The sequence below is a fragment of the Macaca fascicularis genome, chromosome 10 (assembly GCF_037993035.2).
Source record: "Macaca fascicularis isolate 582-1 chromosome 10, T2T-MFA8v1.1".
Taxonomy (NCBI): domain Eukaryota; kingdom Metazoa; phylum Chordata; class Mammalia; order Primates; family Cercopithecidae; genus Macaca; species Macaca fascicularis.
The window spans coordinates 35,751,365-35,777,221 of NC_088384.1; the positions used below are offsets into that span (position 1 = coordinate 35,751,365).

At 49.3% G+C, this 25,857-nt stretch overlaps 2 protein-coding genes, 1 long non-coding RNA gene and 1 pseudogene across 26 annotated transcripts in view; 2 read left to right on the forward strand and 2 right to left on the reverse strand.

Moving 5' to 3' along the window:
* LOC102125700 (phosphatidylinositol 3,4,5-trisphosphate 3-phosphatase TPTE2-like) overlaps positions 1-25,857 on the forward strand; it is a 347,382-nt pseudogene that overhangs the window by 184,578 nt on the left and 136,947 nt on the right.
* LOC135964418 (aspartate-rich protein 1-like) overlaps positions 1-25,857 on the reverse strand; it is an 85,352-nt gene that overhangs the window by 41,351 nt on the left and 18,144 nt on the right. For 14 of the 19 annotated variants that reach the window (XR_010578487.1, XR_010578476.1, XR_010578483.1 and 11 more), the window contains exon 1: positions 232-508. Coding sequence is in view for 1 of the 19 variants with exons in the window: in XM_065522568.1 (XP_065378640.1) it covers positions 24,999-25,080 (82 nt within the window). In the remaining 18 variants the exon portion in view is untranslated. Of the gene's footprint in view, positions 1-231; positions 509-24,998; positions 25,081-25,477; positions 25,605-25,857 lie in introns of those variants that run through there. The other 5 variants (XM_074003199.1, XM_065522569.2, XR_010578491.1 and 2 more) reach the window with 4 other exon arrangements.
* Positions 1,500-14,675, reverse strand: LOC135965496 (uncharacterized). Of its 6 annotated transcripts, none has more exons than XR_010578492.2 (6): positions 14,335-14,675; positions 9,319-11,991; positions 6,726-6,891; positions 5,526-5,768; positions 4,582-4,703; positions 1,500-2,633 (listed from the first exon to the last, which is right to left on the reverse strand). It is a non-coding gene; the product is annotated as an uncharacterized lncRNA (long non-coding RNA). The 6 variants fall into 6 exon arrangements; XR_012418369.1 differs by lacking the exon at positions 14,335-14,675 and having other exon boundaries at positions 1,709-2,633; positions 9,319-9,758; positions 9,864-10,293; XR_010578494.2 differs by lacking the exon at positions 14,335-14,675 and having other exon boundaries at positions 1,566-2,633; positions 9,323-11,964.
* On the forward strand, positions 7,134-18,300 carry LOC102124288 (ral-GDS-related protein-like). Its single transcript, XM_045364080.2, has 12 exons — positions 7,134-7,951; positions 10,021-10,193; positions 11,564-11,757; positions 11,882-12,198; positions 12,967-13,182; positions 13,555-13,658; positions 14,151-14,220; positions 15,773-15,847; positions 16,329-16,403; positions 16,967-16,990; positions 17,344-17,465; positions 17,975-18,300. Exons 1-12 carry the CDS (start codon positions 7,784-7,786, stop codon positions 18,012-18,014), a joined length of 1,578 nt encoding a protein of 525 aa, XP_045220015.2. The 5' UTR covers positions 7,134-7,783; the 3' UTR covers positions 18,015-18,300.

The following is a 25,857-nucleotide window of genomic DNA, read 5'->3' on the forward strand; positions in this document are numbered from 1 at the left end:
AATATTAGAAAGGACACTGCCCAGGCTCAGCCTTCGCCTCAGGACGCGGCTGGACAGGAGCTCTTCCTCCTCCTAACGCCTCCTCCGCCCTGGCCCTCCCGGGTCCCCCTAGTCCTCCCGGTTCCCCCATCCTCCAACCAGGCGCCCCCAAGCCCGTTGACCTTTAACCTCCTCCAGGCCCCCAGTTCTGGGGCACTCAGGTGAAGGAGGGTGCAGGGCGCCGGGGCTTACCCATTCCCAACGCCGGGTTTCCGGGCGCCTCTCCTAACGGTCACCGGTACCTCTGCTCCTGGAAGCCCAGGCGTCGGTTGACGGAGAAGTGGGCTGGGAAGCCTCAGAGGCGGTGGAGCTCCTTGCGCTCCCGCGACGCGCTCTCCCCGGTGTACAGCATCCCGCCCAGCAGCGCCTGCGCGCAGCCACACAACAGCGGCCCCAGAGCGGCCCCGGACACCGCCACCATCCAGGTCATAGTTCCCGCTCCCTGTCTTGTCAGCCAGTGTGAGGGGATGAGAGCGGCGCCCGCGGAGCCCTGCGGGCCTGTCGCGCGACGCGCCTGCGGCGTGAGGCGCGTGAGGCCGTCGGCGCCATGTTTGTTTAGGGCGAGTGCCAGGCCTGGAGGGCCGGGGCGGCGCCAGATGCTGCCCAGTAGGACCTGTGGCTGAAATCCAGGGCTAGGCCTTTGGGGAAGCGGGACCCCCACCCTCAGCTCCAGCCAAGAAGGGCGTCGTCTGCTCCCCATCCCAGCAGAGGCTGGACGATCCAGGGCCACAGACCAGGACAGAACCCCTGAGATTGGTGGCATCCCCGTTTCTTCAAGGGGCACCTCCACTTGCTTTCCCCAGCAGGAATTCGAGCAGGCCCCAGCGGAGCCTCTTCCATGACTGCTGGATGCAGCCTCTTGCAGGGATGCATGTCCTTGGGAGGCGGCCGTAGCCTTGACCCTGGACCTCTGGGACCCTGACTCTAACCAAGGGGACAGAAGCTCCTTCTTGGCTTTGAAGATAAACGAAGATACAGGGAGAGAGGCCAAGTGCGGTGGCTCACGCCTGTAATCCCAGCACTTTGGGACGCTGAGGTGGGGGGATCACTTGAGGCCAGGAGTTGAGACCAGCCTGGCCAACATGTCGAAACCCCCTCTCTACTGAAAATACTTAAAAAAAAAAAAAAAAGGCCGGGCGCGGTGGCTCAAGCCTGTAATCCCAGCACTTTGGGAGGCCGAGACGGGTGGATCACGAGGTCAGGAGATCGAGACCATCCTGGCTAACACGGTGAAACCCCGTCTCTACTACAAAATACAAAAAAACTAGCCGGGCGAGGTGGCGGGCGCCTGTAGTCCCACCTACTCGGGAGGCTGAGGCAGGAGAATGGCATAAACCTGGGAGACAGAGCTTGCAGTGAGCTGAGATCCGGCCACTGTACTCCAGCCTGGGTGACAGAGCGAGACTCCGTCTCAAAAAAAAAAAAAAACAAAAACAAAAACAAAAACAAAAACACAAAACAAAAGGGAGCCAAGCATGATAGCAGGCGCCTGTAATCCCAGCTATTCAGGAGGCTGAGGCTGAAGAATCACTTGAACCCAGGAGGCGAAGGTTGCAGTGAGCCGAGGTCACACCACTGCAGTCCAACCTGGGTGACAGAGCAAGAATCTATCTCAAAAAAAAAAAAAAAAAAAAATTGCAGGGAGAGGGTACCCTGCAGAACCCCACTTTACTCCAGTAGGGAAGGCACCGTGTGGAAGGGTAGAGGAAGAGATCTGGAGACAGTGAAAAAGACATAGGTTTATTAAGGGGACTTTCACACAGGTGCAGTGGCTGTGGCTGGACATGAGAACCACTACATTTGTAAAAAGCATGCAGCGTCCATAACATTTTCACCTAGCATCCTCGACCTGTTACCGGTGGAAGGTATCCAAGTTCCCGGTGGTGAATCCATACACAACTGAAACAACCTCAATTCTTGCCTCCTCAGAAGAAATAATTTGACTGAGGATCATAAGGTAGATACCAGATAGAGGCAAGTTACAGAGCAGGAGTAAAATTTTTTTAAAAAGCAGGCCAGGAAAGGGGGTAGTGGCTCATGCCTGTAATCCCAGTACTTTGGGAGGGTGAGTCGAGTGGATCACCTGAGATCAGGAGTTCGAGACCAGCCTGGCCAACATAGTGAAACCATGTCTCTACTAAAAATACAAAAATTAGCTGGACGTGATGGTGAGTGCCTGTAATCCCAGCTACTTGGGAGGCTGAGGCAGGAGAATCTCTTGAACCTGGGAGGTGGAGGTTGCAGAGAGATGAGATTGAGCCACTGCACTCCAGCCTGGGCTATAGAGTGAGATAGTATTTAAAAAAAATGGTTATTAAAAAACTTTAGAACAGGAAGTAAAGGAAACAAGGAAAGTGCAACTTGGAAGAGGGCCAAGCGGTCGACCTGAGAAACCAAGTGCCCAGCTTGACCTCTTGACTCAGAGTTTCACAGGTTGGCATCCTTCCAGGATCTTGCCACTCCTGATTCCTTAGCTTGGGGCTCTGAACACACTTTCTTCTTCGACCATAAAGTCATTCTGAGGGTACACATCAGGTACGGCTGTCGGGCACCTCTGCCATATAGAGGGGTCCCTCTGGTCCTAGGAACCTGGACTGGACACAATTGTTTGTACGATTACTCCCCCACCCCTTTTCTCATGCTCGCCAAATCCACCTTGTGGGAATGGACCTTAATACTGGAAATGGAGTCCCCAGCATAGTGAAAATAAATACATTCTACAAACTGACAAGGCCTAAAGGCTTTTTCCCAAATGTTTATGCACTTTTTCTTATTTTCTTTCTTTAAAATTTTACTTGTATATTCCTTTAGTGAAATGCTTACATGCTTAAATTAGGATATAGTTCGCTGTTTATGAGGCAGCTTTAGGCCACATTTAACAAAAGTAAGAACAAGTAGGATGTAAACGTTTATACAGTATGTAAAAATCAGTAATTCAGGATGGGCTTAGTGGCTCACACCTGTAATCCCAGTACTTTGGGAGGTGGAGGCAGGAGGATGACTTGAGCCCAGGAGTTTGTGACCAGCCTGGACAACATAATGAGACCACTGTCTCTACAAGAAACACAAAAAAAAAAAAAAAAAAAAAAATTACCCCGGTGGTGTGGCACACACAATCATCCCAGGTACATGAGAGTCTGAGACAGGAGCATTGATGAAGCCTGGGAAGCAGAGGTTGCAGTGAGCCAAGACTGTGCCACTGCACTCCAGCCTGGGTGACAGAGCGAGACCCTATCATAAGTAAATAAATGTATGTATGTATGTATGTATGTATGTATGTATAATGAAATTAAACCTAGATGGGCATGGCAGCTCAGGTCTGTAATCCCAGCACTTTGGGAGGTCAAGGCAGGAGGATCACTTGAGCCCAGGAGTTCAAGACCAGCCTAGGCAATACAGTGAGACCCAGTCTCTCCAAAAGTTTAAATATTAGCCAGCTGTGGTGACGCATGCCTGTGGTTCCAGCCACTTCGGGGGCTGAGGAGGTAGGATCATTTGAGCCCAGGAGGTTGAGCAATGAGCTGTGATTATGCCACTGCACTCCAGCCTGGGCAACAGAGTAAGGCTGTGTCAAAAAAATATATATCTTTAATTAAACTAAATAAATTCAGCTATTCTAGTCATATATCAAGACCTCAATAGCCACATGTAACTAGTGGCCACCATTTCACACAGTGCATATATGGGGCATTTCTATCATTGCAACGGTTCTTTTTTGAAACAAGGTCTCACTCTGTCCCCCAGGTGGGAGCACAGTGGTGCAATCATGGCAGACAGCAGCCTTGACCTACTGGGCTCTAACAATCCTCCCACCTCAGCGTCCCAAGTAGCTGGGACTACAGGCAAGCACAACCATAACCAACTAATTTTATTTTTTATTTTTCTTATTTTTTTGAGATGGAGTCTCGCTCTGCCACCCAGACTGGAGTGCAGTGACAGGATCTTGACTCACTACAACCTCTGCCTCCCTGGTTCAAGCAGTTCTCCTGCTTCAGCCTCCTGAGTAACTGGGATTACAGGTGCACACCACCACGCGCAGCTAATCTTTGTATTTTCTCAGTAGACACGAGGTTTCACCATGTTGGTCAGGTTGGACTCGAACTCCTGACCTCGTGATCCACCCACCTCGGCCTCCCAAAATGCTGGGATTACAGGTGTCAGCCACCTTGCCTGGCCACAACTAATCTTAAATATTTTGTAGAGATGGGCTTTATGTTGTGAAGACTGGTCTCAAACTCCTGGGCTCAAGAGAGCCTCTGACCTTGGTCTCCCAAAGTGCTAGCAGTCCAGGTGTGAGCCACCGCACCCAGCACTGCAGAACCCAGGTCTATCAGTGTTGACCTAGAACCTCTCGAGAGTTTCTTAAGAATTCAGAACTGGGGCCAGGCATGGTGGCCCATGCCTGTAATTCCAGTACTTTGGGAGGCCAAGGCAGGTGGATCACTTGAGGTCAAAAGTTCAAGACCAGCCTGACCACCATGGTGAAACCTCACCTCTACTAAAAAAATTTAAAAAAGCTTAGGAGAACGTGGTGGTACGTACCTGTAAACCAAGTTACTTGGGAGGCTGAGGCAGGAGAATCACTTGAACCAGGAGGTGGAGGTAGCAGTGAGTCAACATTGTGCCACTGAACTCCAGCCTGGGTGACAAGAATGATCTTCCCTCTCAACGAAAAAAGAAATCAGAGCTGGATACCTTTTCAAACAGGATGAGCAAGGGTGCATATCCATGAGCCACTTCCCTCTGCTTGATTAGTTTGCAGAAGTGGCATTCTGTAAGCAAGATAAATTTAAGGGTGCAAACAGAAGAGCACAGTCCACTGTGGGGGGTTGTTCTCTAGGTGTCAATGGGAGTCCCAGGAGCTGTGACAAATGAGTGTGAGCTGGCTGGGGAGAGAACAAGGGGCTGGATGGTGTTCAGGAATCCACATGGAAAAAAAAAAACAAAACCGTCAAGATAAAGCAACCTATCTTTGGTGAGGAAGATGAAAAAATGAGAGGGATAAAAATATGAGGACAGGCTTGGAATGGTGGCCAGGGAGGCCAGCCAGATCTCCACACAAAGATTCTGCTGTTCAGCAGGAGGCAGCCTCAGGGGTGAAAGTTTCCTGAAGCAACTCAGGTCAGGCCTCACACACAAGAGCCCCAGAGGCTGCAAAAGCACCAGCTCAGCCAGCCAAGAACCCAGGGCCACACCCTTCTGAGACCCAGACTCCAAGTGAGGATCACTGGGATTCAGCCGAACAGAAGGACGTGACAGCTGGAGGACCAATACTTCCCAACACCCTTCCAGCAAGCAGCTGTGGACCTGCCATAGGAGCGATGACAGGCAGGATGGTGGTCTGGGAAGAAGGATCCCAGACGGGGTGTCCCATAGGACCTGGTTGTGACGATCCCACAGCCAACACTCATGCCCCAGCCAAACCCAAACCCAACAGCTCCCCAAAGCCCTCCATGTAAATAGCCTGTGCACTGCTAAGCAGATACCTCAGGGAACAATCTGATGGCTGTGAAGAAGATGCAGCCTCAACAGGGTTCCACAAGCCTTCTGCAAGCAAAGCCTTCTTTGCTTGGGTGCCTCTTCAAACCACTAGGGAAGCTCTTAAAAGATACAGGGTCAGGCACAGTAGCTCACGTCTGTAAACTCAGCATTGTGGGAGGCAGAGGCAGGAGTACAGCTTGAGGTTAGGACTTTAAGGACAGCCTGGGTGGAATAGTGAGACCCTGTCTCTACAAAACACAAAAATTAGCATGGCATGGTGGTATATGCCCATAGTCCCACCCACTTGGGAGGCTGAGAAGGGAGGATTCCTTGAGCCTGGGAGGTCAAGGTTGCAGTGCCCATGATCATGCCACTGTGCTACAACCTGGGCCACAGCACAAGATCCTGTTACAATCAAACAAGCAAACAAAAAACCAAAGATGCCTGTCTTCTGCCCCATCAAATAAATCCAAATCTCCGCAGGGTGACACAGGGTATTCGCATTTTAAAATATCTCCTCTGCTGAATAAAAGTAGAGTAATGGCTGAAAACCACTGAGTTATGTAAATACACTTCCTGTGACTTATTTGTAGCCCTTTCGTATCTAGCAATTTCTACAGACCCTCTCTGTGGGCTTCAGAAGCCAGAATGGGCAGGGCCAGGTGAGAGGTGTCCTAGCACACTGAGGCTAGAGCACAGCTCCCAGCTCAGGGGGACCCATTTCTGAGGTGAAGGCACCCACCAGGGGCTCCGCCTGTCTTCAGAGGGAAAATCACACCTCAGAACCCCAGAGACCCAAAAGAAAGCTCAAATTCAACAGATACCTGCCACTGGACCCTGGAGCGGCAGCCCCAGGAAAAACTGCCATTGCACTGTCAGCTCCCTCCAGCCCTCTCTCAGGTCCCAGCAGGAGGAGGTCTCTGACTAAGCTCAGAGGTCTCAACAAAAGGTGGGGTGAACCTCAGAGGAGTTACTAATAGGCCTATAGTTACCTCAAGACTCCACCTGATCAGGGCCAAAAATGAGTCCTGGGAGGGCAGCCAGGAAGAAAGCAGGGCAGAGAGGAAACACAGGGAGAGGGGCCCTGGGACCACATCAGATACGGAGGGAACCAGGGGAACGAGAGCAGCCCTGATGATTGTGCTCCCCACAGCCCCTGCATGTCTCTGTTCCCTGAGAATTCAAGGTGAGGAGCTCATTCTTACCCTTCACCCGTTCCTGGGCTCTGGCAGGCTGGCCTGATTCCTGTCCCAGCCTCACCCATTCTCCGCAGTCGTCACCACTGATGTGGGCAAGCTTATGTCTCCGGTTTGCTGGGCTCTCACTCGCCACCCAATGGCACCAAGTTAACTTCTTTGCATGCTTTATTTTCTGTGATTAAAAAGGGAAGCAATTCTCACTGACGCCATTTCTCAGAGGAGAAAACAGGCACAGGGATGTTCTATCACTTCCTCAAGATCACCAAGCTACAAGTGGGAGCTGGGCTTTGAATGGAAGTCTACCCATGCTCCTAAAGTTGAGCCATCCTCCAAGGAAACAATGGGGGAGGGTGAGCGGCCAGAAGCCCAGTGGGGCCTTTGAGTAGGTCTTATGGAAAGGAGGTGCTTACAGGATGGAACCTACAAGATGTGACCTCACTTCCTTACTGACAGACCCCAACAGAACTTAGAATTCTGGTAACTAGGCACCCATATTATACACACAGCCCCATTTCCAGCTCAGTTGATAGTCGACACTCCAGAGAACAATATGTTCTCCTGCTGTGTCCCAACATGCTGCCGACCTCCTCATCGCAGGAAAGGCCAAAATGAGACTGTTTCTCGAGAATATAGACATTGGTACAACCCTCACCCTCGACGCCTCTGGCCCTTTGCCAGAAGGCACCCACAGGTAACACAGGGCCCAGGGCAGGCCCGTCCAGGCCAGGCCTCAACTGTGCCCATTAGGGCAGTGCTGAGCCCCTCCCCATGTGTTTGGGGAAACAGGAGAAGAGGGGCCCTCCCTGGACAGGAGCAGGTAGGTTGTCCGGAGATGGGAGCCTGGTCAGTATGTCAGGTTCACAGCCCAGACCATGCCTTCAGGATGGGAAGGTGAGTGTCGAGGACACAGTTTGTCTGCTCAGATCTGAATCCCAGGACCTCAAGCTGTCATCTGCCAGAGATCTCAAGCTCCTCTGGCTGGAGGTCTACGCAGATGCTCCTATGTGCCAAATCCTGTTGGGGAAGGGGGAGCCAGGGAGGAGTTCTAATGGGGGTGTCCCACTATGGGGTCAGCCAGGCAGGCCACTGACACCTCTTCGCCTGGCTCACTCTCTTTGCAGATCTCCACACAGCAGATCAAGCAGGAGCTGTTGGATGGATTCCATTTCTCCATCTTCTTCAAAGAAGGGCAGGGGCCCCCTGCTACCAACCACGGCCAGTGCTGGTCTGGGGTGAGACTGGACACAGAAGGGTCTCCACAGACAGGGATTCCAGAAAACCAGGGTGGGCCCAGGACTCAAACACGAATATGGGGATTCCCTAGGCTCTGTCCTAGGGCTTTCACACTTGAGTGAGCCACTGTCCTCTCCCAAAGGAATCTGGCTGCCATTAGTCCCCAGTGGCAACTTGGTTACAGGCAAAGTCCCTTTCACCTATCAGAGGAAGATCAGAGAAAATCCTTCTGTTTTCACTTGATGCTATGCCAGGAGTATCTCAGCATGTTGCTACAAGAATTGGGTATGATGGTAACATTGTAGCACATACTCATACTGTTATCATTTTAACTCCCCACCCTAAGTGTATGTCCAGCAACAGGCAGCTCCCCTGCCCTGCTGACCTCTTCCAGGACTTAAAATCCAACACTTCTACACAAACAAGATGGGGGGGGGGTGGTGATTACAACAAAAGAAGGTGAAGCTACTCTATGCATCTGTGTTGAAAGTGTCATCTCAGAGAACTCATCCCTGCAGACACACCGGGAAGCTGCTGCACTCTTGCATGTCACTGTAATATTCCTTAAGGGAGGCCATGCTCCACAGCGGGTCAGCCTCTCAGTGCTGGTGGAGCCTGTCGTGATAAAATTCCCTTTCTAGGCAGCCTTTCTACAGGGAGCATAATCCTATGTGTGTCCTAATAGGCTGGAGCAGTTTGCCAGGGCTGCCATAACATGCACGCTGACTGAATGGCTTAACCACAGAAATCTGGTTCCTCACAATTCTGGAGACTGGAAGCCTAAGGTCAAACTGTCAGTCTGGGGTGGTTTCTCTGGGCCTCTCTCCTTGCCTTGGAGATGGCTGATTTCTATCTCAGTCAGGACAGGGTCTTCTCTTGAATTTCTCTGTGCACTGACCACCTCTCCTTGTAAGAAGCGCAGGCCTATTAACTTAGGGGCCACCCTAATGAACTCACTTCTCCTGAATTACCTCTTGGAGAACTCTGTGTCCAAACACAGTCACATTCTGAGTCTCTGGGGTTGCGAATAGAAACAGTTACATTTGGGGAGGGGACACAATTCAACCCATAAAATACACAAATCCCCTGCGGAAGACACACACCCGGGAAAGGGAAATCTGGGTGAAAGGATGTGCAGATAGCAAGTTTCAACAGGTGTAGCCAGTTGACTTTCCAAAAGGGCTCCAGCTGCTCACAGGGTCACCAGCAGCCTCTAAACGTAGCTGCTGCTTTGAACACAACCTCCCCTGAATACTAACATGTTCTTAACTTTCTGTCAATCTGCTTTCTGTGTGGCAGAGAGAATCACCTTGTTTCATTTCCACTTTAAACCATACATTTCCGTAAGCTTTCCCGCTTTCAATACCTGCCTGCGTTTTCTCTTCCACGAGTCGCCTGGCAGATCCTGGGCCTTGGGATGCGCTTCCTCCCACCCTGGAGTCTTCCGGCACTTTCCCCTTGACCAGGGCTGGGATGGCCGTAGCTGTTTCTCCAGACTCACATTCATGTTAAAGAACAAAAACAATCATATCCCTTTAAGTCAAAGGGTTCTTCTAGAGCATCTTGTCCGGTGTGCTGTCACTAAAATAAGGAGGGGATGAGACCTCCCCAGACCCTTCCCTTCCATATAAGAAGCAGAGCCTCAGGTGGCCTAGAGGGAATTTCATCCAGTCCTCCCTGTGGAAGGTGCTCTCTTCTGAGCCGGGTGCTGCTGAGCAAGCATCTGACATCCAAAAGCCCGCGTCTCCTCTTCTCCACCATGAGGGTGATTTTTGAGGAGTGCAGGGATGATGCTCTTCATGCAGGCTGTTGATACAGAGGGTGCTGTTGCCCCACAGCTCACATTCACCATGCTGATGCCTTGAAGGCATGAATCATTTTATCCTTCCCCATCCTCACATGCAATTTTACCTTGAAAGCCTAGAACCCTTTTCACCATGGGCACCCAGGTTCTCCACATGCACAAGTCCCTGAAGGGTTGATGCTTCTTGGTGTGAGTTCCAGATCCCGATCCTCTGGTGGTTCATGGTGTTACCACTGACTCTCATGTCCCTCCTTGTCCCCCTAGTATGAAAATGAGATCTGCAGGATGCCAACTTTCCAGCCCAGCACAAGGGAGAAGCTGTTGGAGTCCCTGGTTCCAGCCTTTCTAACTAAACCCATCTCCTCCTATGCCACCTGCCTGGGTCCCTCCTGGGACTTTATCACCGTGCCACACTTTTTGGAACTACTGGTTAGAAGGTGAGTGTCCATCCCCTCCAAGGCACCGAGGTGCCTCTGTCCCCTACTGGCTGTGTCTTGAAGATGCACCTCTTGGAGCCTCAGTTGGCTCCTCTGGAATAGGGAGTAATGAGAAGATGAACCTCACAGGGTTCTTGTAGGGAATGAATGATCTAAGACATGGCAAACAAAGGGGTCCCTAGAGCCTAAAACTCTGGACAATCTGCTGTGGGTGCTGTGATTCATGTTTATTACTTTTCTCTTCCCCCTCACTGAAGCAGCTCTCAGCATTCTGCCACAATGGCCCATCTCTCTTCCTGTTTGGAAAGGCACATAGAAAGCAAGTCTGCAATGGCATTGGTAAACGATGTCTGAGTTTCCTTCTGGCTGGACTTTCTCCTTGATACAGACAGAAGAGGGGTCCCTTCATGCTGAAAAAGGAGCCACAGGCCCACTCTGACATCTGGAGAGGCTCACTGAGTTTCTCCAATGGTTGGGGTTCACTCATTCAACACATACATACAAAACACTTCATTTGTGCATCGTTCTTCTTGTGACTTGGCATAATTTCATAAACAAGGCAGATGACAATCCCTGGGCCTCAATTCTACTCAGAGTCAGGTGCTCACAGTAGACACAATAAACAAATGGTATCTTCAGAATGTTAGAGGTGAAACCCTCATGGCCTCCTCTACGTATGGTGGCATCCTCCCAGATCCTGACTAGAATGACGGAGCCCAACAAGTATCAACTGGGGGGACTTAGGGTTCTGAAGGGCCTCTTCACCCACAAAACATGGGGGGAAATATGTGGACTCTGGCTGGGGAGAGACTAAAGGAGCCCTGGGGTTCATATGTCTTGTAATTCCCACAACAAGGCTGACATCTGGGGACTTCCCCTGCACGAGGCAAATAGTGAGTTCTGTAAATGGAGACTTAGGTCCCTTGCAAAGGAGACGTGAGGTTGAGGTCACAACTGGCCACTGAGAGACCCATCCCCAGCACCGTGCCTTCCCAGGTCTCCCTGTCCTCCTCCACCCAACATCTGCCCCTACCCTCCTCACCCCAGGACCAGAGCTGGAGCTTTGATGAGCAAGCTGCTCACAAATCTGCCTGGAGCTGCAGTCCTGAGTGCCCAGGTGCACAGTGCTGTGCTCCAGGGCCATTGGGAAGAGAATGTCAGTGGGACGTTGGGGCGCAGAAGGGTCCGTACAGCCCTGCTACATGGCCAGGTCTGCCCCTTCCAGGACAGCACTGATGGCTTGGGGTAGGGTGGGGCTGCCCTCTACACAGGCAGCAAGAGGCCAGGGACCCAGAACCACACAAGGGTGCCCTGGAGGGTTGTGTGGGAGAAGGCCAGGCCTCTGACTCAGCTGTGCACTCCATCACCAGCACCACCGGCTCCATTTTGTTCACCTGGCCCCCTGAAAACACTTCAGTTTGCGGCCAGGCCCTGCAACGGTCATCTTTCTGGATAAAGCTGGCCTTCAGGACCTTCACCTGGCCTGGACTGGGCTTGGGGGACCATCAGGGAATTGTCCTAGGCCAGTTGGTGCTTCCGGAGCCCAAGGAGGCCAAGCCAGATGGTGAGAAGACTTTCCAGGGCTGGTGTTTTCGGGGTACAATTCCCTTAAATTCCATCCAGTCATTTCTATACTTGGAAATCCCAGTGAGGAGTGACTGGAATGGTGACCTTTTCTCCTTTTCCAGATCCTGCTCCACCTCCTGGGCAACACGCATTAACAATGCTGGCCCTGGAGCCAGCGCCACCACTGCTGGCGGAACTGCCGCCTGCTCTGGAGCCAGAGTCACCTGTAGCCCTGGATGCACAAGGATATCGACATTCAACACCAGCACCAGCACCAGGGGAAGGGCCCCCTCCAGGAACAGTGCTGGAGCCACAGTCAGCCCCAGAGTCACCCTGTCCCTGTCCCGGGACTGTCAAGAGCCAACACACTGAGGAGCGGCCTGACATCACCACCTTCCCTCCCAGGCTGCTGGCAGAGCAGCTGACCCTCATAGATGCGGTGAGCAGCTGGGCTTTGCAGGCTGTGCGTCTGGCACCAGCTGTCTCAGACCAGCCTCTCCCTGAAGAGCAGCCAATGCCCTGGGTCCAGTTTCAGCCCCACTTCTTACCAACCATGGGATCTGGATGAGTTTCCTCACCCACAAGCCTTCCCTGTCTGCATGTGGACAGCAGAGATGGGAAATCACCCGTACCAGCTGCACAGAGTGACTGTGCAGACTGAATGACAGGGGATGGACAGAAAGCAGGACAGGGCAGGTGATCAGTGAGGGGCAGGCAGGGCCATGGGTCACTCACCCAGCTGCTCAGGAGCCTCACTACCCTCAGCACTAATTAGGTATCTGATGCATATTAGATTCTATGGCAGACACCCAAACAGAGCCCAAGGTTGCAGTTGCTGCAAGGAAACTGCACCGGTATGGAGAGAAGGAGTAGAGGGCTGATTGGGATGGGAGGAAGTAGAGGCCTCAGGATGGGCAGGCCTGAGCCACCTTCTAGTTCTTGGAGTGAGAATGGCCTGGAAGAAAACGTCACTCTCACTTTCCACCCTTGTTGGGTTCTGGGCCATGATGCATTCAGGGCCCTCGGTGGGCAGAAAACCAAATGCAGGGACTCCCACAGGTCTGGAGCATATTTTAAAGCTTTCTCAGCTCCAGCTCTGTTCATGCCAGAGACTGTGGATGACTGTGAGCTCACTTCCTGCCTGGGACTGTGGGTGACTCTGAGCTGGGCTGTGCTGTGTCTGTGACACTCTCCTCCTCCCCCAAAGGAGCTGTTCAAGAAGGTGGAACTCTACGAATGCATGGGCTCCATATGGGGCCAACGACATCAGAAGGGGAGTGAGCATGTGGCACCCACAGTTTGTGCCACCATTGCACACTTCAACAGGCTCACCAACTGTGTCACCACCTCCTGCCTCGGGGACCACAGCATGAGGGCCCAGGACAGGGCCAGGGTGGTGGAGCACTGGATCAAGGTGGCCAGGGTAAGCCATGGTTGGGCCTTGGGATTCCCTCTCTCAAAATGGGGAACTGCCTCTTCTCCGCCATCGGCTTTCAGGATTGGCATCTGTATCTCTAGCCTGAGCTCTGCACATCCCCTAAGCCCTTCTTCCCAGAGCTTCCCTGACCTTGACCCCCATGGCCCAGTAGTGGCTGCTCACTTCTGACCTGGGATCTTCCTTGGGTTGAACTGAAATCTTCCTAGATGAGTGACATTCACTCAGCCCCAGGTGTACCCTCCTGAGGCTCCCTGGGCCTCTGCTTCATTCAGGAAGGGAGATCTCAGCAGAGGGGGCTGAGGCTGAAGTGGGTCGGACTCCAACTCTGGACCTCACAGCTCACTCTTCCCTCTCCAGGAGTGCCTACGCCTCAACAACTTCTCCTCAGTGCACGCCATCGTCTCTGCTCTGCGCAGCAACCCAATACATCGGCTACACAAGACGTGGGCAGGAGTGTCCAGGTGAGGAGCTCCCTCCACGGGAGCACCAGAGTTGACCTAGGGACCCATAGGTCTCCCCATGTGCCCTCAACGACTCTGAAAGGTTCTTGGAGAACAGGGACGGTGGAGGTAGGGATGGGCTGGTGGGTGTGCTCACTAAGCTGCCCTGGACTCCTAGGCAAGGATTTCTAACTCAGGAGGAAGGTTTTTTAACCATCAGGAACAGACTGGAGCCAATTGGAGGCTTTCAGGTGTTTGTACCCAGTAGTGGAACTGTGTCCAGCTGGAAGCTAACTGTGAACACGCAGGGGCTCATGTGAAGTGGAGATGGGCCAGGGGAGGAGCACGACAGTCCCACCCTGGTCCTCTGGAGCCCTTGTCATCAGACGACCCCACTGGAAACTCTCACGCAGGAAGCCGAGATTCATTGAGTTTTCAAACAAAAGGGATTGGAACTCACAAATCTCCCCCGTGATTCCCAAATTTACCCTTTTTTCTTTCCTCTGTCAATAGCAAGAGCACAAAATATCTAAAAGAACTCTGCAAAAAGGACACTGCAGTGAAGAGGGACCTGCTGATCAAGGTACAGTGGAGTCTGGGAGATGCGGCACAAGTGTTTAAGGGTCAGAGAAAAGAGTGAGTTTGGAAGGGCATTGGACCTGGTGTGCAGTGGTTATTTTGTAATGTTTTGACTTACCTACAAAAAGTGCACTTGAAAAATTCCCTCCAGGCCTACTTTGGGCAAACAGGAGGAAAGGTGTGTGGGTCCACGGGCGCGTGGGGGCACGGGGACAGGAGGTCCTGGAAATGGGATGTGGCAATGGCTGCTGGGCTTCTGAGTGGCGGTGATGAGCTGCAGCATTAGCAGGGCTCTGGCTCCCATGCTGGTCAATGCTGCTGGCATGGAGCTTCCTCCAGGCTGGCGGGTGGTCATTGTAGGTGGGACTTTCTTCCTTCCTCAAACTGGCAGCAATTCCTCAGGAAGCCAGGCCTCTGCTCCTTGCATCTGTCTGCAGCGCACATCCATGGGCAGGGACTGCAGCCCACACTGGGGGAAACAACAACAGAGGAAGCTCATGTGCCAGGGAGTCCCGTAGACTGCCCAGCTATGGGTACCAATGGGCAAACTCAGGACACATGTATGTGCTTGCTGGGACTCCCCGCTCTGCGCTTTGCAGACATCTGAAAATGGTCGTGTCACAGGATTCTCAACAATTAGCAGTGACAAAGGCTCATGACAAGTATCTGGGGGATCCATGCATTCCTAGGGGATTCTCCCCAACCAGATCTCCGAAACTCCATGCAAATGAGAAGGCAACATGCCACCCCACCCAGGTTTCTGGAAAACCCTGCCATATCCGTCAGAGATGTCGCCTCAGGAGGCCACATCCTGAGTGGAGGAAGAGAGAGTTCTGTGCATGGAACTCCCCTGGGGGATCACTGACGAGGCCAAACCATGGATTTGGCATGGCGCAAACCCAGTTTGTGTGGCAGAGACTCCGGTGGGGCTCAGATACGCAGGAGCCATTTAACCAGGTCTCCTAAAATGCCCTGTCCCTTTCCCATCACGACTCTGCAAGGTTGGAGTCCTAGACACTCAGAGACTCCAGAGAACAAGACCCTGATGGGTGGTGGTGCTGGGATGTGGGGTGAAGGCAGCCGAGACAGAGCCTCCAGTAGGGGGAGGAGGTGCCCTCTCTTTTGGGGCCCAGGGGAGTCACTGCGCACTCTTGGTCTCTGTTTATCTGGAAAATGAAGGGATGCTGAGCCTGTAGTGCGGGCCTCACAGGGTGGAAATGAGGTTCGAGAAAAGAAAGCAATTGGAGGGTGCTCCTGAATGGTTCTTCCTCAGAGGGATGAGGGGGAGAACAATGACAACAGCTACAGGAAACAGTACTCAGGAGGCCCTGTGAGGTAGCTGTGGTTTTCATGGCTCTTTACAGAAGAGGAAACAGTCTCAGGGAGGCCTGGCTGTATGATTGGGTGACACACACAGGAGTGTGGAGCTGGCCAGTGGTATGAACATTGTGCCAGGTGACTCACGCCAGTCCCTGGGGATCCAAGTGTGGGGTGGCTGGGGTATAACTGGGGGAAGGGAAGACAGCCTCACTGTCCCTGTCCCTGACACCTGGCAGGCGGGGAGCTTTAAGGTGGCCACCCAGGAGAGGAACCCCCAGAGAGCCCAGATGAGGCTGCGGAGGCAGAATAAGGTGAGTGAGACTGTGGCATGGAGGGACCGCAGGGGATCAGAGGACAGGGCTCTTTTCCCCACCAGCTGGAGACCTCCGTATCAAGACAGCGGGGGCTTCCTCCCCAGCCCTGTCCTCCTATGGCCACTGGGCCTGGAAAACCTCCATTGGAGAGACCAGAACAAGGGTCTGGGAAAGGAGAACTCAGAGTGGATGTGGGGAAGGGTAAGGCTGGGACCACAGGCCCTTGTGACTTGTTAAAATCCCACCATAGAGGTAACTAGGAGTGACTGCCAGATTGGAGGTCAGCTGGAATAGAGGAGGCAGAGAATTGGGAAAGGTAGCTGAGGGTCTTTGGCTGCTACAACTGGGAGACCTGGGGAGGGGGGTTCTGGGAGACAGGGGCTGATGGGATTTCATGGGACAGGGCCTTGGGCAGGCACCTCAGGGTCAATACTCATCACCACTACCCCTCCCACCTCCCCATCCCTCCATGGCACAGGGCGTGGTCCCCTTCCTGGGGGATTTTCTGACTGAGTTACACAGGTTGGATTTGGCCATCCCGGATGATCTGGATGTGAGTGAGCCTGGGGCAGGCTGCTTGGGAACCAGGATCCTGAGGCTTGGGAGGAGAGGGGCCTGGACGGAGCCCTTAGATCTCAGCCCTTGGAAAACCTCCTCTCCTGAGTCTCACAGCTGCTCCTGTGGGAGGGGGTGCCAGGCCCATCTCATTACCTCTGACTGACAGAGGCTCCATGGCAGTCACCAGTCCCTATCCCTGAGTGGTGAAGCTGCAGAGCTGCCTTACTGCAATGATGCTGAGCTGTGGGCTGAGCTGGACTCAGCCTCTCCCTAGGGTAGTCCCATAATAGGAGGGTGAAATTGAGCCTTTCCAAGGGCAGGCAATTCCAGGGTCACTGAGCACTTTCTTTCTACGAGAGACCTCAGTTTCTCTGTCTGTCATCTTAGAGGGTTGGGGCAGAAGGTCCCTGAGCCTCAGCTCCCATGCCCCCTGCCCTAGAGCCCGGAGCCTGAGGCAGGTTCATGTTGGTGGCCCTGGCAGTAGTGCAGCATGGGAAGGGATGGGGTGGGGCTGTTGTGGGCCAGGGACCTTTCTGATGGGCTCTATCTGACTTCCAGGGCAACAGCAACAAGAGGAGGAAGGTGAACAGCTGGGGCATTCTCGTTGGATGAGGTTGGGGATGTGGACGTCACAGTCCACCCTGGGCAGGACACTCCCTGGCTCCATCCTCTACATCTTAGGTTTACTGGGAGGGTTTGACACACACAGGAGGAGGAGGAGACCTATCCCAGTGGATAGAGTGGGAAAGGCACTGGAATCAAAGACCAGTTCCTGCAGGAGGGGCTGTTCACATCCAACTCTGAGAACAGGCTGGGGGCTGCATGGGGCCCCTTCACAGAATGGCCCCAGGGACCAGCCCCTTCTCCCTGCCTGCCAAAGGTCCCCTCAGTGTCTTCCACCCAGGCCCTGTCAGCATCCTGTCCTTTGTCTCTAGGAGGTCCGAGTTCTGCAAGAAATGCAGCTGCTCCAAGTGGCTGCCATGTATTACAGGCTTCGGCCTCTGGAGAAATTTGTCACTTGTTTCTCAAGAATGGAGCAGCTCAGTGAAAAGGAGAGGTGAGGGCCTGGCACATGGGCAGAGGGTGGGAGAAGGCTCTCCATTTTTTTTTTAAATGTGGTCTGGCTCTGTCGCCCAGGCTGCACTGCAGTGTCACCATCTCTGCTCACTGCAACATCTGCCTCCTGGGCTCAAGCCCTTCCTCAGCCTCCCAAGCAGCTGGCACTACTGCTATCCACCACCGTGTCCGGTTGTTCTCCAGTTGTTGTTCTGGTACAGGTGGGGTTTCACGATGATGTCCAGGCTGGTCTCAAACTCCTGGCCTCAAGCAATCCACCCACCTCAGCCTCCCAAAGTACTGACAGTACAGGTGTCAGCCACCCCACCTGGCCTAGAGGAGGCTCTCCTGTGGACAGCTGCAGAGAGCCTATGGCCATGACTCCACCACCAGCATCAAGCCCTGTTGCATGGGGACTGCTGGGGACCCAGGATTCCAGCTGGGCAGGCAATGAGAAGGGACCCGATGTGTGGCTCATGGTGGCCTCACAGCTGCCTCTCTGTCCTGCAGCTACAAGCTGTCCTGTCAGCTGGAGCCCGAATCCCAGTAGGCTGGAAACATCCTGCAGTGGCTGGGGCCCTATTGGGATGCTGGCTAGAACACCAGCTCTGCATCATCCTTCACCCAGACCGGAGACACCAGGAAATCACATCTAGGTGGCTGGCAGCTCAGCTATATCATGACCCCGCTCCTCAATACCAGCTGCTCCTGCTGGCCAGGATCAGGTCATGGGACTTTTGCATGTCAGGCGGGAAACCATTTTATGTTTATTTTCTTTAGTGTATAAGTAACGGTTTTTTTCTTAACTTTCGTTAAAATAAAAGTTTAAAACACTATTCAGAATGTTCTATAGTTGTTGGAATGAGAACAGTAACTCCAGTGCAGTAACCGTATACCAGTCTTTAGGATTCATTGTCTAGCATGTCAAATTGAGGCTATGGCTGAACAAGTCATGGAATAGCATTCGCGTTACACCTGCCAACCGTTTAATGTTTTCCTTCTTTATTCAAATTAATTATTGCTAACTCTGTTTAAGGAAAACAAAAAACAAAACAAACAAACAAAAAAACACTGAAAAACCACAGTATGTCACCCAATCTATGTCACTTGTTCTACTGACCAGTTACTCTCAAAGTTAAATTCTAGTTAAATTCAAGTTCCACTGGGTTACTCCACTTTTTTAAGTTGTAAATATTGAATGAATCACTTAAATGTTTACTGAAGGGCTGGAGATGGGAGGTATTTATGCCAGTGGTAGGGCTGGCCTTCTCCAGAAGTCCTGTGCACAAGGGAGCTGGCCACGAGTCTCCAGGAAATACAGATAAACTTTTCCCACTATGGATCTTCCCAGACTTTCTGACACCTCTCCCCTAAGGGAACATCAAGGAAGGAGAGAATTGTTTGAACCCAGTATCTAAAGGATGTCCCACAGCTTAATTTGAATACAAGCCCCATTGTGGTATATCAGACAAAAACAAGTCAAAGAAATCAACATTTCAGGGTCTGAAATATGATACCCCCAAATCAACACAAAATAAACACTTCAATCCAGTCCTGCAGCCACAAAGCTCCTATAAGAAAAGTGGGAGTTTATTTCAGCAAAACTTGTGTCTATGCATGCAGTTTGCAAAAAAGAAAGAAAACAAAAGCAAAAATTATCTATGGCAGCAAACCTTAGGCCGTGCAATTGATTTGGCATTACTTTTTCTTTCTTATTTTTTATTCTTTTCGGATGGGACACAAAAATCACTGCTAACAAATATAAATACAAACACATGGGACTATACATCATTTGAGAGCTTCTGCATGGGAAAGAGAAACAATGAACCATTAAAGAAGGCATCCTGATGAGTTCATGTCCTTTGTAGGGACATGGATGAAGCTGGAAACCATCATTCTCAGCAAACTATCGCAAGAACAGAAAACCAAACACCGCATGTTCTGACTCATAGGTGGGAATTGAACAGTGAGAACACTTGGACACAGGAAGGGGAACATCACACACTGGGGCCTGTGGTGGGTCCGGGGGTTGGGGGAGGGATAGAATAGGAGATATACCTAATGTAAATGATGAATTAATGGGTGCAGCACATCAACGTGGCACATGTATGCATATGTAGCAAACCTGCACATTGTGCACATGTACCCTAGAACATAAAGTGTAATAATAATAATAAAAAAAGAAGGCATCCTACGCATTGAAAGAAAGTTCAGCAGAAACATATCTGTGAAAGGGGTTGCAATCTAACCTGTAGGAGAAACTAACACTACTCTGGGAAAATGAACAAAATCTAATACCCAAGCTAAAACTGGGCAAAGAACCTCAACAGGCACATCTGAAAAGTAATCATGAAATTGACTGACAGGTCAAAGAGAAGCTGCTCAGCTTCACTAATCATCACACACATGTCCAAGTGCAAACCACACTCAGATACCTCTCACTCTAATTAGGATGAAACTTACCAAAAACAAGAAAAATCCCATACATTTGCAGGCAGTGGCCAATGTAGAAGTGCAGAAAAAGAGATTTTATACACTATTGGTGGGAATGTACATTACTATACACATGAAGGAAAACAGTTGAAGGTGCCTTAAACATTTTACAACTACCCGTTCACCTAGGAATACCACCACTGGTTACACACAGAAAGCGCATGAAATCTGTTATGTTAAAGAGATATCGGCCTTCTTATGGCAATTGTAGCACTATGCACAATAGCGAAGGTATCCAATCAACCTACCTGTTCATGCACAGATAAAGGGATAAAGAAACTGCGGTACACAATGGAATCCTCCTCGGCCATAGAAATTCATGAAACCATGTCATCTGCAACAACGTACAGAAACCTGGAGGACATGATCTTCCATGAAATGAGCCAGGAATAGAGAAATAAACACGGCATGATTCCATGCCTGTGAGAATGAGATCAACTTTGTCTCTAAATGATTTTATCTCCTAGTAGAACATTTCATAGTAGTGAAGAGAGCCTGGGGGTTGGGGAGGCAGCACAGGAACTGGGAAATGGATGCAATGTTACACTCAGATGACAGGAATAAATTCAGCTGTTCTACTCCACAGCAGGATGTCTAGAGTTAACTGTATCCTACCATATTTTCCAAAAAAGGCTGAAAAGAAGGATTCTGAATATTGTGACCACAGAGAACTAATAAATAATAACCACACAATGTAACAGAGATTGTCAGTCAATCCCTTGCTTTCATCATTACACAAGGTACATATACATGGATTAAAATGTCCCGCTCTACTCTTTAATTGTATAACTATACTAGAGAGCAAATTGGTTTTAAAGACATAGAAATAAACAATGCTGAAGTTCATGTGAGACCAGGAAATGCCCTGCATTTCCAAAGAAATTCTGAGAAATCCAAACTACATTGGATGCATGACACTCCCTGATGTGAAATTGCACTCAAACTCTAGGGACCTGCTTCCGCATGGATGAGTGGAAGAGAATAGAGAACCTGTAAACCCACACACTTCATACCACCTGATGCTGCATGAAATACACAATGATGAGTAATGGGGAAAGAACTCCCTTTTCAATAGTCTTGGGATAAATGGCGAACCATATGCAGAAGAGTAAGTAACACTAGGCATCTACTTCTCACCATGTATCAAAGTTCACTCAGATGAATGAAAGGTGTAAGTGGAAGACCTCAAAGTACAAAAATCCTACAAGAGACCCTAGGAAATACCCTTCTTGACATCAGCTTTGACAAAGCATTTATATGCCTAAGACCCCACATGACACTGCAACAACAGCAATAATCGACATGTGGGACCTAATACACTAAAGAGCCACCACACAACACAAGAAATTACCCACAGAGTAGACAGACGACATACAAGATGAGAGAAAATGTTCCCAAACTATGCACCAGACCAAGTTCTAATATCCAGAATCTACCTTAAAGACCTTACACAAATCAATTAGCAAAACCAACCTCATAATTAATAGGCAATGGATATAAACACAGACTTCTCAAAAGATGATGATGAGCAACCAACAAATTGAAAATATGCTCAACCTAATTATCAGAGAAATATAAATCAAAAGCACAATGTGATCTATCTCACGCTGGTCAGAATGGGGATAACGCAGTTAAAAAACAAAAAAAGACACTGGCGAGGCAGCAGAGAAAGAGGACACTGGTCCACTTTTGGTGAAAATGCAAAGTAGTTCAGACACCATGGAGAGCACTTCGGAGAGATTGCTCAAAGAACTTGAACCAGAACTACCATCTGACCCAGCAATCCCACCACTGGGGTATACACAGAGGAAAAGAAATCCTTCTCTCCAAAACACACATGCACACAAATGGTCATGGCAGCAGTATTTACAATGGCAAACACATGAAATCAGCCTAGGTACCCGTCAACAGTGGATCAGAAAAGGAAAATGTGGTACATATATACCACAAAAAACTAGGCAGCCATTAAAAAGAAAAAAAAAGAGAAGGAAATCATGTCCTTGGCAGCAACATGAAAGGAGCTGGAGGCCATTATCTAAAGAGAAATAAGGAAAAAACAGAACACCAAATACCACATGTTCTCGCTTATAAGGTGGAGCGAACATTGAATACACCCTACCGTAAAAGTGAAAACAACAGACACTGGTGACTGTCCGATGAAAAAGGATGAAGGCATGAGGTATGTGCCGAAGACCTACCTGGTGGGTACACCCACTGCCTGCATGATAAGGTTGCTTGGACCCCAAGTCTCAGTGTCATGGAATATACCAAAGGCAGTAACTAATCTGCATTTGTACCCTTTAGTCTATAATAAACTTAGAAGTTTTGTCACAAAATACAAACTTAGAAGCTAAAAGCATGAATGAAAAACACAAACTTTTATAATTATCCAAACAATCTTTTATTGGCATAAACTAAGAAAGTGGACAGAATGAGTAAACCAAATATTCAACCCCAATTTACATATAGTGAACAGGTTTTTCAAAAGAACACCAAAAAGATGCAATTGGAAAATAAAGAGCCTGTTCAATAGATGATTTTGAGCAAACTGAATATTCACATACAAAACACTGAAATAAGACCCTTATGTCACGCAACAGAAAAATCAACGCAAAATACATTAAAGATCTAAAACTCAATTCTGAAACCACAAAACTCCTACAAGAAAACATAGGGTGTGCATTATTTTAGAAAAGAAATCCATACATGTAGGCTGCTAAAGGTATTTAAAAAACATTAAACCAAAGGAAACACTCAAGAAAACACCCATAGACAAGGTAATGGCTTGGCATTTTCACTGAAAAGCTGGAGACACGGTTCCGCACAGCAGTGGAACACATTAGAAGACCCAGATATAAACCTGCACACCTGAAACCATCGATATTTGGGAAAAAAAAATCAACAAAAATAAGCAATGGAGAAAGGACTCCCTATCAGCAAGTGGTGCTGAGATAAGTGACCTAGCTAGATGTAGAAGAAATAACACTGGGCCCCTATGTCTCATCATGTACAGAAAGCAACTCAAAAGAAATAAAAGATTGAAATGTAAAACGCTGGGCTGGACACAGTGGCTCATTCCTGGAATCCAAGCACTCTGGGAGGTCGAAGCAGGCGGATGACTTGAGATCCTGGAGTTTGAGACCACCCTGACCGACATGGTGAAGCCGATGTCTAAGAAAAAACCAAAAGTTAGCTGGGCGTGGTGGCACGTGCCTGTACTCCCAGCTACTCAGGAGAATGAGGCAGAAGAATCACTTGAACCCAGAAGCTGGAAAGTGCAGTGATCTGAGATCACTCCATTGCATTCCAGCCTGTATGAGAGAGTGAGACTTGGTCTGTAAATAAATACGTAAATGCATAAAAATCCAATACCTGAAACTATTAAAAAAAAATCCTGCATGAGGATCTAGCAAATACCCTTCTTGACAGAGGCTTTGGCAAAGCATTTATATGTCAAGTCCCCAAAAGCAATGGCAACAAAAACAATTACTGATAAGTGGGACCTAAAACACAAAAGAGCTGCTGCACAGAACAAGAAACAACCATAGAGTCAGCACACAGCCTACAGAATGAGGGAAAACATTCCCCAACTATGCATCTGAAAAACGTCTAATATCTACGATTTACCATAAAGACCTTAAACAAATAAAATCAGAAAAAAAAAAAAACAACAACAAGTTATAAAAGGGCAAGGAACATGAACACTTAAAAGGAGGTGTACCAGTAACTAACGAGCATGAAAACATGTTCAATCTCACTGATCATCAGAGAAATGCAAATCAGAAACATACTGAGATAAGATCTACACTGGTCAGAATGGCAATTATGACACACAGTCCACAACAATAGAGGCTGCTGGGGCAGATGAGCAAAGAAATGCAGGTCCACTGTTGGGGCAAATGCAAACTAGTTCAGATCCCCTGGGGAGCAGTGTGGACATTTCTCAAAGAACCTCAAAGAGAACTACCACTCAACGCTGCAACCCCACTCCTAAGGATTTATAAAAAGGAAAATCCTTCCATCCAAAACTCACATACACTCCTATGTTCACGGCAGTACTACTCACAATGGTAAAGACATGAATCAGCCTTGATGCCCATCAGCAGTGGATAAGAGAAAGGAAATGTGGTACATACACACCACGGAACACTACACAGTCATAAAACACAAATACATGCTCTTACCAGAAACCTGGACAGAGCCATAGGCCATTATGAACAAAAGGCAAGAACAGAAAACCAAAATTTTCAAAACACCTACAAAGGTCAGTTGTGAATGTTCTCTCCACAGAGAAACCATAACTCTGGAGCTCACGGAGGTGCCAGACTCTGAAACTTCATTATGATGCTACCTTTACACAGATCAAATTGTCCCTTGCACCCGCTGGTTATACACACCTACTCTACGGCAATGAAACTGCCGTCCCAATTTGGTAACGCTCATTCTCACCGGAGTGAGATGATATCTGAGTGTGGTTTTCATTGACTTCTTGTGAGGATCAGTAATGTTGATTCAGAATCTTTTACCCGTGCATCCTTCTCAGGTCTTCAGGTTCTTTGCCCAGTCTTACACATCAAATTGAAACAAGTTCATGATAACTTGGCAAACATCTCTAACCACAGCAAAATGTAAATCAAAACCACACTTAGATATTGGTAACAGGTACAGAGTGACACTGAGACACAATGAATCTATTCTGGTGTTCTATTGCACAGCAGGGTGACTAGGTGACTAGGGTCAACAGAATCTAGAAAATTTTTTCAAAATCAGCTGGAAAATACGGTTCTGAATATTCTCTCCACAGAGAAATAATAATGATGGAAGGTCACAGAGATGCCAGATATGATGATTTGATCACGATACTACACATACATATGTCAAAATGTCCCTTGCACCCTTGGGTTGTGTGTGTGTGGGTGAATGTATATACCCACACACACACACACACACACACACTCTATAGAAACAAAACTGCCATCAAATGTTGCTAGTATTCATTCTAACTGGAGTGAGATGAAATCTGGGTGTGATTTTCACTTACACTTTTGTGTCCATCAGCGATGGTGAGAATCTTCTCTTTGACCTGTGCATCAACCTCATGTCTTCAGGTCCTCTGCCCAGTCCTACACAACAAATTAAAAACAAATTCACAATAGCATAGCAAGTACCACTTATCACACACACACAAAAATAAAAAACACACTCAAGATTCCATCTCACTCTACATGCAACAGATGCTACCAGAAAAAAGTTGAAACATATGAAAACACAATCCAATCAAGGTGTGGATTTCCGGAGGAGGCACTTGTCTCCACATGTGGTGGGAAATGGTAAACTAGTATGCACACTAAAGAAACCACTTGGATGTTCCTTGAAATCCTAAAACTACAACTACCATTTTCTCCAGCAATTCTATTCCTAGGTATATACACAGAGGACAAGATCAGGGCATGGAAGAGATTATCTGTCATCCCAGGTGGCATTCAGCCCTATGCTCAAAAGCCAAGAAAAGAAATCAGCCTATCTGTCCATCCACAGATGAAGGGATGAAGAATCTCTGGTACACAGACAGGATGGAATACTTTTATGCCATCAAAATTCATGGAATCCTATCATTTCCAGCAACATGGCTGCACCTGCAGATATTCTGTTCAATCACATCAGAAAGGCAGACAAAGACCAAGCCTGCATGTTCTCACTCATGTGGGAGCTGAAAACTTTAACTCACTGAAGGTGAAAATACAGTAGTGGTCACCACAGACGAGGTGGAGGACAGGACCTCAAGGATTGGCAATAGGTACACAGAGAGTTACAGGAGAGGAATACATTCTGGTATTCCACTCCAAAGCAGGGCGATGATACTTAACAATATGGTTATGCCGTTTTCAAAGTAGCTACCA

Bases quoted from the DNA above. Each gene is read 5' to 3' on its own strand.
- LOC102124288 (XM_045364080.2), top strand. From the start codon at position 7,784: ATGGGGTCAGCCAGGCAGGCCACTGACACCTCTTCGCCTGGCTCACTC. The intron at 15,848-16,328 runs GTGAGTGAGACT...TCCATGGCACAG, and splicing joins GGCTGCGGAGGCAGAATAAG to GGCGTGGTCCCCTTCCTGGG. The intron at 17,466-17,974 runs GTGAGGGCCTGG...TCTGTCCTGCAG, and splicing joins CAGCTCAGTGAAAAGGAGAG to CTACAAGCTGTCCTGTCAGC.